Here is a 12770-nt window from a genome sequence, read left to right as displayed (position 1 = left end):
ATGCCATTTCGATCATTGCCCGCAAAGCGGCCATTAGGGTTGCAAGTTAGTGGTGACGTCCCCCTCCATTACCCACCCCCCACCTCGGCACTTGAATATGTTATCTTGCTGCCATAGAATAATCGGCTTCCGAGCATGATTATACGTCAATCATGTGCGTGCGCGGTGATCACTAATTAATTTTCGCACCAAAGAGGAACATCACATCAGGACAAAATAGAAGCAGGATTTTAAACAAGTGAGCTCAGCAAATTAAGATCGTGGCTGCTGCTAGTAGGAGTACTGGAGGAGTAGAGAGTCCAGTAAAGTAATAATCACATTTAGGTCCAGCCCTTTAATTTGTCTTGAAATGAAACCCACCTATATAGTTCATGCTTGACTCCTCTAAAGCTTGGCAGAAACTGCAGTACACAACTTATATATCGTGTAGTTTCTTACTCCATGGCCCCTCTAAAGTTTGCAAATTACAGAACTCGACAGTGGTTTTCATCATATGTACATACAGAAAAGATCGATGAAGCGTGCGCGCGCACGTGCGCACGAGAGAGATGCGCGGGAGGGAGGGGAGATCGAGGCTTAGCGAGATGGAGCTTGTGCTAGACGTAGAGTGCGCCGACCTCCCTGAGGCGCGGGACGAGGCGGCCGCTGAGGTGGAGCCCCATGAGGCCCTCGAGTCCGCCGACGGGCGCGCCGCCGACGAAGAGCGCCGGCACGGCCGCGTTCTGGCCCCCGGCCTCCGCCGCCGCGAGCTCCTCCGCGGCGCCCTCCAGCTCGATGACGGTGGCGTGGGCGCCCACGGCGGCCAGCAGGCTCTTCATGACGTGGGCCATGTAGCAGCCGCGCCGTGCGAAGATGACGACGGGGCTCTCCCGGACCAGCCGCCCGAACCGCTCCGCGGGGGCCTCCTCCTCCCCGGCCGGGTCGATGGTCAGCCCCCGCCGGATGGTCGCCACCGCCTGCATGCTCGACCCACCGACGCTGCCGTGAAGATGGATGGGATTAGTTAAGGACGGCCGGCGATCCCAAAGGGAACGGTGTGTGAGACAGGGCGGCCCCGCCGTGAATATGGGTGGATCCGGAGGAGGTGGAGGGAGACGGGAGAGGCGAGCTTGGCTCGGCGGGTTTATATATAGAGGAGGTAGAGGAGTGGCACATGGGCCGGGGTGGGGAGGTGACGTCAGGCGAGCGCGCGGTGACAGGGAGCGGCGGGGCCTGAGAGGTTGCGTCACCACGTGGCTGGAGGGGCGCGCCGGCTGGAGGCGGACAGTGAGCGGGCATTAAATTCTAGCTAGCCGGAGTACGAAAGAATCCGAGCTAGCTGACGACGCGCGCGCGGTACCACGGGCAACGGTGGTGGTGAAAGGAAATTGCTCCTATTCTTCTCCGGCTCCGACCTCCGAGATAGCAGCAGCAGTACGAATTCCAAGTGGCATTTTCTTCGGTTTTGTAACTTGCGATGGAATCCGTTTTGCACAGGTTCGACGTGCGATATTTTTTTGGGGGTGGGGCTGGGTTTGGTGAGTGGGATATCCGGGGCAACGCGAACCACCCGTCGGTAGCTACGAGCTAGGAAGATTCTGCGCCAAGGCTGCCCGGACCCGGAGATGCCGGCATCGGAACTCTCCACGGTACGATCCATCCTCCTCCGTCGATGCCGGCTTCGTCAAACAAGAACACAGTGGCACGGCGTGACGTGGTGTCGAGTGTGAAAAACGGCTCCATAATTGCGACGACGACGACGACGAAGACGGGGAGAGTTTCTGACGCCGGAGCTGGCGTCACCAGCCATCGCGCGGCCGACGCACGCGACAGTGTCGCGCGTAGGAGCACGGCATCTCCAGCCACCGCTTTTAGTTTGCAAATTTTTCTTAGAGTTTTTGCTCGCAAGATAGATATATTTACATAAATGTTGGTATACAATTAGAAACATTATAAAATGAGGAAACCTAGAATTTCTGTTGTCCGCGCTTTTATGTGATGAAAGAATATCCAGAAACCTACACTAGTGGCTGTAACTCGCACTTCTCATCTTTGCTACAAATAAAGAACATCCTGAAATCTGTTGTCTTCGCCGTAATCGTCGCTGCCTTCACCGGAGTCGTGGTTGTGGTAGTGCCTGCGTCACAATGAGTCGTCGAGCACACTAACGCGCATGTCGCCATCCACTTCGTACCGGCAGATCAGCATGCATCCGACCTCTAGGCTGTGGGCGCGGACAAACTTCTCAAAGCCAGCGTCGAGGTACATATTGCCTTGCCCGTCGAACAAGACATCAACGGGCCACCGGCACTGGCCGCAGCTGCCTTTCAGCAGGTTCACGACGGCCAGCTCCCAGTCGGCGAGAAACTTCGCGAACTTGTTCGGGGGTATCTTTCTATCGAGAGGGTCCTCATTGATGTGGACGACGAACTCGAAGTACATGGCGTACGGGCTCTCCCAGTTCGCAGGTGAGGACGAACGTGAAGGCAACATCGAGCTTGCAGGTGCGGCAAATCTAGCACGATGCTCTGGCCCTACCCCGTCCGCGGCCTCGACCCTAGGACCTGCCATGTATGTAGAGAAGGTGGATAGCGGCGCTAGGGTTGGGTATTGGGGAGGTAGCTAGGGTTGTGTGAGGGAACGAATGCGCCAACACCCCATTTTATACGCCGGGGGCGGTGGCGCACATCAAGACATGCACCTATTGCTAGGCCTAGGAAACATGCATCGCTGTGTGACCATTAGTTCAGTTGGCAGGATGCGAACGACATCCACCAGTACTGCTGCGCTGCGCACAAGACAAAATAGACGTGATCACCACGAGACAGGCCCTTGGAAGAGAGGAGTGGTCACATGCTGTCATAGGCGGACCTAGCATCTCTCTTGCCCGGGTAGCCGCCCGGGCTTCTGGCCGGCCGATAGGTTTATTTTTCAATCGCACGGATATAAACAATCATAGTATCTCCAATGGGGCGACGCATTTTGGACGCCCAAATTGTCCCCGTGCGTTCGTTTGGGTTGACCCACAGACACCGAAATGGTCGCTAGGCGTAGATTATCCGTTTGCGTCGGGGGGCAACCCTTGCGGGCGACGAAGGTTCGCAATCTGAAATTAATTTTGGATCTTTATACTTCGCATGGCATGATCTTTATACTTCGCATGCGTAAATACGATTTATGGATCACGATCTCGAAAAGGCTCGCAATCCGAAATTAATTTTGGCGGCTTTCGAGCAGTTGTCGGGATTGAAAATCAATTTCCATAGAAGTGAATTGTTCTATTTCGGCGATGCCCAAAATGATATGACTCTATATGCAGAGTTGTTTGGTTGTGGGCAAGGCCAATTTCCTATTCGCTATTTGGGTATTCCGATTCATTATCGGAGACTTACAATTGCTGAATGGAAATTGTGGAAGAAAGACTACAAAAATGCCTTAGTTGTTGGAAGGGTAAATTGTTGTCCATGGGGGGAAGATTGGTACTCATTAATTCGGTACTGACAAATATGGTACTGTATATGTTATCATTCTTTCTGCTACCGAAAGGAATTCTGCATAAACTCGATTATTATCGATCCAGATTCTTTTGGCAAGGGGACAGCGAGAAAAAGAAATACCGACTAGTTAAATGGAGTATAGTTTGTAGTCCCAAAGATCAAGGCGGACTTGGAGTTCACGACCTGGAGGTCAAGAATTCAGCTCTGATGGGTAAATGGCTTTTTAAGCTTCTTACCGAGGATGGGATTTGACAAACTATTCTTCGGAGAAAGTATATTGGCTCGAAGATGCTATCCCAAGTGGTTTGGAAACCTGGGGATTCTCACTTCTGGGCTAGTCTCATGGCAACAAAAAATGTCTTTTTTCGCCATGGTACTTTCTCGATTAAGAATGGAGCACAAATACGGTTCTGGGAAGATGTTTGGTTAGACAATGCTCCCTTAAGTGAATAATATCCTGCTTTGTATAGTATTGTTCGTTGCAAAGGTGATACCATTGCCACAGTAATGGCTACCTCACCCCCGAATGTGACGTTCAGACGGGTTTTGCTTGGACAAAGGCTACTGACATGGAATGCTCTAATTCACCGACTGGGAGATATTTACCTATCGCCTGAACCAGACGAATTTAGATGGAATCTTCATGTAGATGACACTTTCTCAGTCAAATCTTTATACAATGTGATCCTTCATTCTGATATACCAGTTGATAATAATAAGAAAATTTCGAAGATGAAGATACCATTAAAAATTAAAAAAATTGGATGGTACCTTCGTCGAGGAGTTATTCTTACCAAAGATAATCTTGTTAAACGGAATTGGCACGGAAGTTCGCGGTGTGTTTTCTGTCATCATGATGAAACCATTAAACACTTTTTTTCCAGATTCATTTTGCGAGATTTATATGGTCAGTCATCCAAGTAGTGTCTACCCTGTATCCACCGACTAGTGTGGCCAATGTCTTTGGCAATTGGCTTCACGGTATCGATTCAAGGTTTAAGTTGCTTCTTAGTGTGGTGACCCAGCGTACCACTGCATGGTGTAGTACACAAGTCGTTGACATAACACAAGTGAAATACCGTTCCACTCATATTACATCTCTCAGAGTGGTACAACAGAAACATATGCGAGTCCAAGGTATGTCTATAGAAGTACACATGAGCTGTTTACATAAGATCCACACAACCTCCTACTTTAAAGTGAGGTAAAACTTCAAATAAAGCTCCAGAAGAACGACTCGTAGTCTATCTTATTGCTAACTCAAGTTTAAGAGCTAATTGGCTTGCTATAGAAATCTAGCTACTTAGGTGCTATGATTAGGGAAAGGTTCCCTTCTATTACTAGTCTAGGTTTTCATTATAGTTGATGCAGAAGTTGACTCCATTGACTTCTTTGATTGGATTCTTCATCTTGTTGCAGTTGACTCCTTTGTCTTCGAGTTCCACGGTAGTTTCTCCTTCGGTGACTTGATCTAAGAAGGGGGTTCAAATGGGATAGAATGAGTACGAGCGTACTCAGCAAGTTCATATTAGGAAATAGGTGTATCATGCACTAGCTACAGCCATAGACCAGAAAGTCATAGGCCAATGCAAGTTTTTGTAATCATTTCTTCAAAAGGTTTATTTTATTCTGAAAACTCTGCCCGTCTTTCACAGTTGACTAGAACTTCGTGGAGTTCCTTTCTGCCGCGTTCATAGCTCCCTTCCCGAACAGGGAGTGACAATACAATTCTTGATACCCTCTGCAGAGGTGCGTTACTTTACCCCACAAGAGATCTTAACTTTGTTGCCGGCCGAGAGTATGTCCTCGTCCACACTTCCTTTGGTGTGAGGCCCAGTATAAGATCCAAGCCAATCACTGCCTTCTCCGCGACCCTGCAAACCCACCCTTTTGTCCGACCCTACACCCCCAGTAGACTTCTCCCGATAATACGGCTTTACTCACGGTGTACTCCGGACAATCCATCATAGATCGTAGAGCTTATCATCACTAATGGATGGGGATTTAAAAGGCTATCCCAACCTACGGCAGTGCCTCCAACACCCCGCCAGCTCTACCAATCCGTTGGCGTGCAGAAGGGAAAAAATACAGCTGACTTCCCCAGAGTCATTATAGATCTTATGGATAACGCGATATGTACGGCGCTAGAATCACTGGACGGCATTGGTACTTAGTCCTAGATGAGTAGTACCCATGCAATGGAACCTCCACTATATCAACACATACCATGGTTCCATTGCCCACCACATAGTCATATTCATAATTGTAAAATAATACTTTGCTTTTCAATGCATGAGTGATAAGTATAGTACTTTGCATATAGTTTGATACAAATAATCAAATGACATGAGCAAGCGATGAACTTGCCTTTCTTGATTGCAAGATTATGCAGGCAAAAGCTTCGATACGTGAGAACTCCAAATGCTGAAATACCATCATCGTCCGGTAAGGACAATGTTTAAAGAACTGGCAAAGATGCTATAATGCATAGTATGAGATGCAATCGTCCCGAGCGTAACCTAACCTTAATGATTTAGAATGTATGAGTGGTAAATATTTCTTTAGGGTTTGTTGCACTTTTAGAATGGTTCTCAAACAAGGTTCTTATTAGGGTTTGATTATATTATCATCATAACCAAGTGATATAAGACATCATAACAATCATACACATAAAGAATAGTGGTGGAATAATAAATAAAGAACAGTTGTCAATTTTAGGTTCTACAGAACATGGTTGATGATTACTTATACTATACTTCAAAAGAATAACTTTTGAAGAACATGTTAATTAAGAATATGAACTACTATACATAGGAGCTATGGCTTTCTAGGGTTTACTATTGGATTCATTTAGTTCACGAATAGGAACTAGTTGGTTCTTATCTTGGAATGGGTTTCTATATAGCAAGTATTGATAGGTTTATTGCTATGGTTTCTTCTAAGCATCATATCAAAGGATGGTTATTAAGATGGTTCTATAATTAGCTATTAGGGTTTACTATGGTTTAGGTTTACCATAACTTCTTATCTGTTTCACTAAGAAATCACCAATGGTTTCCAAGCTAAGTGGTTTATGATCCTTAAGTAGGGTTTAGTGGAATAGGAACATGTGTTGTGAATTGTTACATAAGGTTATACTAGGGTTCATCATTATGGTTCTACTAGGGTTTGATGGTTGAGGTTGATTCTAATGGTATGGTATATAGAAATAGTGATCAATGGTACTAATTCCATTAACAAGTTAGGGTTTATACCTAGGTGACATTAGTGGATCATATAGGTTTTAATTAAGAATAGGAACATGAAATGATAATCTCATGTTACTTGGTTTATGCTAGTGGACCATAAGCATGCATTCATTGGTTTCTTATTAGGGTTCTATAGGTATAGATGAATCTCACATGATCACATGTGACACATAACTAGGGTTTTAGAGTTGGTTCTAAGGTGGAATGATCACATGAAATAATGGGATCAAGGTCTTACTCAAATTGAAACTAGGGTTTCTAAATCATGGTACAATTCCTAAAATGATGATTGTTAATAGAGTTGTGGTTACTAATTACTTTGAAGCATAATTAGTAATGGTTTGACATTTTATTAACTTTCACAAGAATTAATAATTAGAGTAACTCCTATTTAGGTTTAATTAAGAATCAGAGTTTAATAATTGTTATTAGGTTTAAAATATTTAAATTGTTGATTTAAGATGTTTAAGTAAACAATTGTTGGTCTATCAAAATAATATTGGCTTTTGATATTTTCTTGAGTTAGTACTATTTAAAGAAAATGGTAAATGGTAATTTGCAAATTAGAGTTTATGAATTACCACTAATAATTAAGTTAATGCAAATATGATAAATAAAATTAATCTTAACATTTTACTTAGTTACTGAATAGTTAAATTTAATTTTTGGAACTTAATTATTTATTGAATTCCATTTGCATTTTAAACAATTAGAAAGACATATTTAATAAAGATAAAAATAAGTGAATTTTTATTTTGACACACATTTTTGTTTTATATTTTATTTGAATAGAGTTTATTTTTGTGAGCATTTTAATATATTATTCATAATTTTTTGAGTTGATATGAATTTTATATGATTTTGCAAAGTTGCAGCTATTTACTGGTTTTTAAATTAAACAGAAAATGCTAAACATACCGATTCGTAACCTAGCTACGGTCACTGACCAGTGGGACCTATGGCCACGTCAACTGCCACGCAAGCAAGGACCGGTCAAATTTGACTGAGGCTGTTGACCTCACCGACGTTTAAACGCCGGCGGTCAGCTGAAGGCAGCGCCGCCGATTTACTGCCTCCCGGGACGCGCGACTAGGTGCATTCGAACGAGTACTGCAAGGCGAGACGAATGGTGGTGGTGGTTTCCGCGGGGACTCATCGGAACTACGCCGACGATGAGCTCTGCGGCGGTGCTATTCCGGCGAGAATCAAATCAGAGGCTACAAGCGATTCTAGGAAGCGAGAGTATGTGCTATAGACGCGTATGCTCACCCTGAATACGATGGTATGATCAGCTCCGACGATGGTCGACGTAGACGACGGCGATTGGCGATCTCCTGGCGAACCTGACGGAAAGGGAACGCCAGAATTCTTCCTTGACTTGGCTTCCCCCGATGCTCTACTCCTCCAGGATGATCTTCGTGGTCAGGCGCACCTCCTCGACCCAACGGTGGACTCCGGGGTGGCTCCAGTCGACGGTGCCATGATGGTCACCGGCGACCAGTAGAGGAAGAAATCGAAAGCTAGAGTGGTTCCGAGGAGAAATGGATGAGCGGCGAAGGATTAGGGTTTCAACGTGGAGCTCCAGGTGGTTTTATAGCTCGCGAGGTGGTCTGGTTCGTCGGCTTGCCGGCGACAGAGGTGGAGATGCAACGGCGACATTGAACTGAGTGTGGGCGTGAATCTAGACGCGAACGGATAGACTCGGATACGAGAAGAGTTGGGCGTGGCTCTGAGATGGTCTGCGACGTCCAGGGCCATCCTTATCGCCGCCGAGGTCGTGGCCTACTGGCGTCGCAGTGCTGTCGACGCCGGGGAAGAAGAAGGACGAAGCTTTTCTCCTCGCACGATTTTTAAAGACTCCGAAACGGTATTTGGTTCGGGCAGGGCTTGTCCTGGGCTAGCACCTGGGCTGCTACTGGGCTGCTGAGGCCTGCTTCGGTGGAAAGGTAAGCCAGGTAAGGCCTCTCTCTCTCTTTTCTGTTTTCTTTTCAATTTTCTGTTTTTATTATTCTGGTTTGTATTTGATGTTTGAATTCAAATTTGATTTCTGTTTTGTTTTGCAGGTTCTAAAATATTTTAATATCAAAACAATTTGATAATGCTACCTGCTGTATTGTTTTGTTTATAAACAACCATTTTATAAATGATTAATTTGGGGTTCTTATGAGGCACAAGTTAAAAATTTCAATTGTTATAATTTTAGGGTTCATCTCAATTTTCTAATTAATTTAGGAATCAAATCTGTTTAAATGATTTGGAATGTAGAACATGTGCATGGTGAACATATTCTATTTTTCTAGTGCTTAACCATAGTGATTCCTCACATATTATTTAATTATGGCTAAAGTTTAACAAATGGTAAAGGAAATGGGATTGGTTCATGATTTTATGTGAATGATGGTTCTTAGAGTTTAAGAAGAGTGGTGATATAACCTCTATAATCATCAATCCAGCTTTGACTTAAATTATTTAGGATGAACCCTATATTCCTCATGGTTAATTCAATTGCTCTTGTGGTGATTCTATTTTATAAACTACTATTTCATTTGGTTCCCAAAGCAAGTACTTGGGAAGTGATATACACCATATAAATACTCATTTCTACCCATTTGCTGTGTCATTTCTGGATATTTTCCCCATGTTTTCCACTTTATTTACAACATAAATGGACAAGAGAAGGGTTTGACTAGCCTATGAATATGCTTTGCAGGAATGGGCGAAAAAGGCCCTAAACTCTCTCTGTGTCAAGCAATACATACTGAGAAGGATCATCTTGTGGAGGAAGAATAGAAGATGAGGGGTGGAGCTGCAAATTTCCTGATCAGACCAAGTGAAAGGGGAGCCACGGGTGTCGGGGCTGCATCTCGCAGCCCCATCTTCTTCTTCCTCTCACACTCTCAATCTCTCTTGTGTCTCTCAAGAACACTCACGGTGGAAAACTCCACACGCATGCACCAAGGAGGAATCCAGCTAGCTTTGCAAAGAGACATTCTCTCCCTGGTGTACCACATGGACTACATTGTTTCAGTCTGCCCGCAGGCCTTCCTTTCTCATTCATTTTCTCAACTTAAATAGCCAGTACATGATAACTCATACCTCGTGCAGCTACTCCACTAACGCACTAACCCCACCTCCTTGAAACTCTCTAAATACATGTGACTCGGCCAACATGCAAAGCATCGGCAGAGAGCCACAACTCTACTAACCATACGTGACCTATTCAGACTCCTAAAATTACTCTAGGCCATTCAGCTAACTAACTTGACTTGACCGCTAGATGCATGTCTACTCATGCAATCTCTGACTTGGCCGAAACACTCAGCCCATACAAACTAGGTACATGCAATAAATCTAATTAACTAGATACATCGTCAAGATTAGAGCTAACAATTTCCCCCCTAATCTTGACATACCAACTTGTCTTCCATGCAGATCACCTGCTACTTCTTGCTGCTCTCATCAAGCTCATCTTTCAGCGAAATGGCGTCATCGCAGCGCTGAACTTCACAACATCTTGCCGCACACATGGACTTGAACTTGACGTGGACGACGCCGTCATGCCGCCGATCACGTCGCCATCATGCCGCAGCTTCACACTGCAACTTTTGTTGGCTTCACACCAACTCTCCATGATGACGATGATATCACGTCACCGCTGCCGGCATCGCGCCGACTCTCCTCGAGATGATGGCATCACACCGTCATCATGGCGCAACGGCATCGCACCGTCGCTGCCGGCACCCAGTGGCATCGCGCCACCGCTGCGTCGTGACGGCATCACACCGTCGTCTCCTCGTAGCAGCATCACACCGCCATCTCCTCCTAGCGGCATCGCACCGCAACCGGCAGCTAGCGGCATCACACCACCAACAGCCTCCGCTTCGCGCCGTCGACCTCCACCTCACATGGAGTCTGCCGACAACACCATTGTCGGCTTCAGCAGCCTCGCACCGCCGTCGATGAAGGTCACCAAGATCTTCTCGCTCTGATACCAAATGTCGGGGCTGCATCTCGCAGCCCCATCTTCTTCTTCCTCTCACACTCTCAATCTCTCTTGTGTCTCTCAAGAACACTCACGGTGGAAAACTCCACACGCATGCACCAAGGAGGAATCCAGCTAGCTTTGCAAAGAGACATTCTCTCCCTGGTGTACCACATGGACTACATTGTTTCAGTCTGCCCGCAGGCCTTCCTTTCTCATTCATTTTCTCAACTTAAATAGCCAGTACATGATAACTCATACCTCGTGCAGCTACTCCACTAACGCACTAACCCCACCTCCTTGAAACTCTCTAAATACATGTGACTCGGCCAACATGCAAAGCATCGGCAGAGAGCCACAACTCTACTAACCATACGTGACCTATTCAGACTCCTAAAATTACTCTAGGCCATTCAGCTAACTAACTTGACTTGACCGCTAGATGCATGTCTACTCATGCAATCTCTGACTTGGCCGAAACACTCAGCCCATACAAACTAGGTACATGCAATAAATCTAATTAACTAGATACATCGTCAAGATTAGAGCTAACAATTTCCCCCCTAATCTTGACATACCAACTTGTCTTCCATGCAGATCACCTGCTACTTCTTGCTGCTCTCATCAAGCTCATCTTTCAGCGAAATGGCGTCATCGCAGCGCTGAACTTCACAACATCTTGCCGCACACATGGACTTGAACTTGACGTGGACGACGCCGTCATGCCGCCGATCACGTCGCCATCATGCCGCAGCTTCACACTGCAACTTTTGTTGGCTTCACACCAACTCTCCATGATGACGATGATATCACGTCACCGCTGCCGGCATCGCGCCGACTCTCCTCGAGATGATGGCATCACACCGTCATCATGGCGCAACGGCATCGCACCGTCGCTGCCGGCACCCAGTGGCATCGCGCCACCGCTGCGTCGTGACGGCATCACACCGTCGTCTCCTCGTAGCAGCATCACACCGCCATCTCCTCCTAGCGGCATCGCACCGCAACCGGCAGCTAGCGGCATCACACCACCAACAGCCTCCGCTTCGCGCCGTCGACCTCCACCTCACATGGAGTCTGCCGACAACACCATTGTCGGCTTCAGCAGCCTCGCACCGCCGTCGATGAAGGTCACCAAGATCTTCTCGCTCTGATACCAAATGTCGGGGCTGCATCTCGCAGCCCCATCTTCTTCTTCCTCTCACACTCTCAATCTCTCTTGTGTCTCTCAAGAACACTCACGGTGGAAAACTCCACACGCATGCACCAAGGAGGAATCCAGCTAGCTTTGCAAAGAGACATTCTCTCCCTGGTGTACCACATGGACTACATTGTTTCAGTCTGCCCGCAGGCCTTCCTTTCTCATTCATTTTCTCAACTTAAATAGCCAGTACATGATAACTCATACCTCGTGCAGCTACTCCACTAACGCACTAACCCCACCTCCTTGAAACTCTCTAAATACATGTGACTCGGCCAACATGCAAAGCATCGGCAGAGAGCCACAACTCTACTAACCATACGTGACCTATTCAGACTCCTAAAATTACTCTAGGCCATTCAGCTAACTAACTTGACTTGACCGCTAGATGCATGTCTACTCATGCAATCTCTGACTTGGCCGAAACACTCAGCCCATACAAACTAGGTACATGCAATAAATCTAATTAACTAGATACATCGTCAAGATTAGAGCTAACAACGGGCTCCATTCCCAAGTGTGCCTGGCTTCAATCCCTAATCCCCCCCAAAAGGCTCCTGCTCCACCTCTAGCCTTCGCCGCGGCCAGGCCAGCGCGGTGACGCGCCACCGAACCATCGATCCGCCACAACGACGTCCCCTGCATCACCGAGCCCGCTGCTCGTCACCAACCGGGGGATCGACGATGAAGACGGCCGCGACCAGATAGGCTCCTTTTCCAGCGTCCCCTGCTGCTCTGCTAACTCTACTCTCCGGCTGTTGATCAAGAGCGACCAGAAGAACTCCATCCTCTACTGCCCTGCTGATCCTCGTCACCAACAACCTGAAGCCCACCCTTGGTTGACTCCGTCGATTCTTTCCCCC

The 12770-nt window shown here is 46.6% G+C and overlaps 1 protein-coding gene across 1 annotated transcript; it reads right to left on the bottom strand.

Annotated features, from left to right (window-relative positions):
* Positions 1-303: 303 nt before the first annotated feature.
* Positions 304-1118, bottom strand: LOC127341487 (monothiol glutaredoxin-S2). The gene has a single exon (XM_051367339.1). The coding sequence runs from the start codon at positions 960-962 to the stop codon at positions 597-599; it is 366 nt and encodes a 121-aa protein (XP_051223299.1). The 5' UTR covers positions 963-1118; the 3' UTR covers positions 304-596.
* Positions 1119-12770: the final 11652 nt, after the last annotated feature.

This window comes from Lolium perenne, chromosome 3 (assembly GCF_019359855.2).
Source record: "Lolium perenne isolate Kyuss_39 chromosome 3, Kyuss_2.0, whole genome shotgun sequence".
Taxonomy (NCBI): domain Eukaryota; kingdom Viridiplantae; phylum Streptophyta; class Magnoliopsida; order Poales; family Poaceae; genus Lolium; species Lolium perenne.
The sequence above is the reverse complement of the archived record's forward strand: the minus strand, read 5'-3'. Positions and strand labels throughout refer to the sequence as shown.